Consider the following 974-nt stretch of genomic DNA (forward strand, 5'->3'; position numbering starts at 1 on the left):
AAGCAGACAGTTTTAATACACCTCAGCATGTACTTCTTCAGTTATTTTAAACAACTTTTTTACTTCTTCTCCATAAAACAATAAAGATTATTTTAAGTTTCTGATATATTTGAGAATTTATATAGTTATCTTGTCTGTGAATTTCAGTAAGTGGCTATCCTGAGCCTTTCCTTATTATTTACTACAATAAAAAAGAGAGGCAATATATTTCAAATGATGTCAGTGTTTGTTTCTTGCTCTTTAAAACATTTTAAAGTATCATGCTGACTCACAGAACCCTCAGGCCATCATGATAAAAAGGAATCCCACGTTTGTTAATAACACCAGAGTCAGAATACACCCTATATCCCATCAAACCAAAACAATGATAAAAAAAGCAAACTTTCCAGTTTTCTCCACCAATCTCAACTTTTCAATTTTGTCTGTTATCCTTTTGATTTATTTGAATTTATCTCTTAAGTCATCTCTAGGAATAAAAGCAAAACCACGTTCATTTTTATCAACTAGAAAAAACTGGTTTTAGAAGGATGGCATCCTTGAAACTGGAAAATTTTCTGGTGAGGGACGTTTTGGCATACTGTAAGAGAAGACACCACACAAATTCATGCAAGGAAGCATGAATACTTCTTACTGCTTACCACTTGATGTTCAGGGATGAGTAAAGTAGTCTCAGTGCTGTTTAGGCCCTGCCAGTGGCATCACGGGAAAAACAATGTCGTTAGCAATGATGCAAAGGCTAATTCAGATTTAAAAGTCAAGGCTAATTCAGAAGAAACAGTGTGCTTCCCGGTGTAAGTTGCTGAAAAGCTCTTCTAAGTGATACATGTGCTTTCAGTCGAGATAGAGCTTAAACCAACCTCTGTTCTGCAGGGCAGGTTGGTCTCTAGCCTACAGTACCAACTTTTACATGGTCCATACTGATTTTTAAGCAGTAGTAATTGCAATTTTTGATAAGAGTTAAGCAGTGTTTCTCA

At 35.4% G+C, this 974-nt stretch overlaps 1 protein-coding gene across 1 annotated transcript in view; it reads left to right on the forward strand.

Annotated features, from left to right (window-relative positions):
- Nucleotides 1-507, forward strand: part of LOC128789699 (serine/threonine-protein kinase pim-2-like) — a 2978-nt gene extending 2471 nt beyond the window's left edge. Inside the window, exon 7 of the mRNA XM_053945868.1 lies at nt 461-507. Coding sequence (XP_053801843.1) covers nt 461-507 — 47 coding nt within the window. The remainder of the gene's footprint in view (nt 1-460) is intronic.
- Nucleotides 508-974: the final 467 nt, after the last annotated feature.

The sequence above is a fragment of the Vidua chalybeata genome, chromosome 6, assembly GCF_026979565.1.
Source record: "Vidua chalybeata isolate OUT-0048 chromosome 6, bVidCha1 merged haplotype, whole genome shotgun sequence".
Lineage (NCBI taxonomy): Eukaryota > Metazoa > Chordata > Aves > Passeriformes > Viduidae > Vidua > Vidua chalybeata.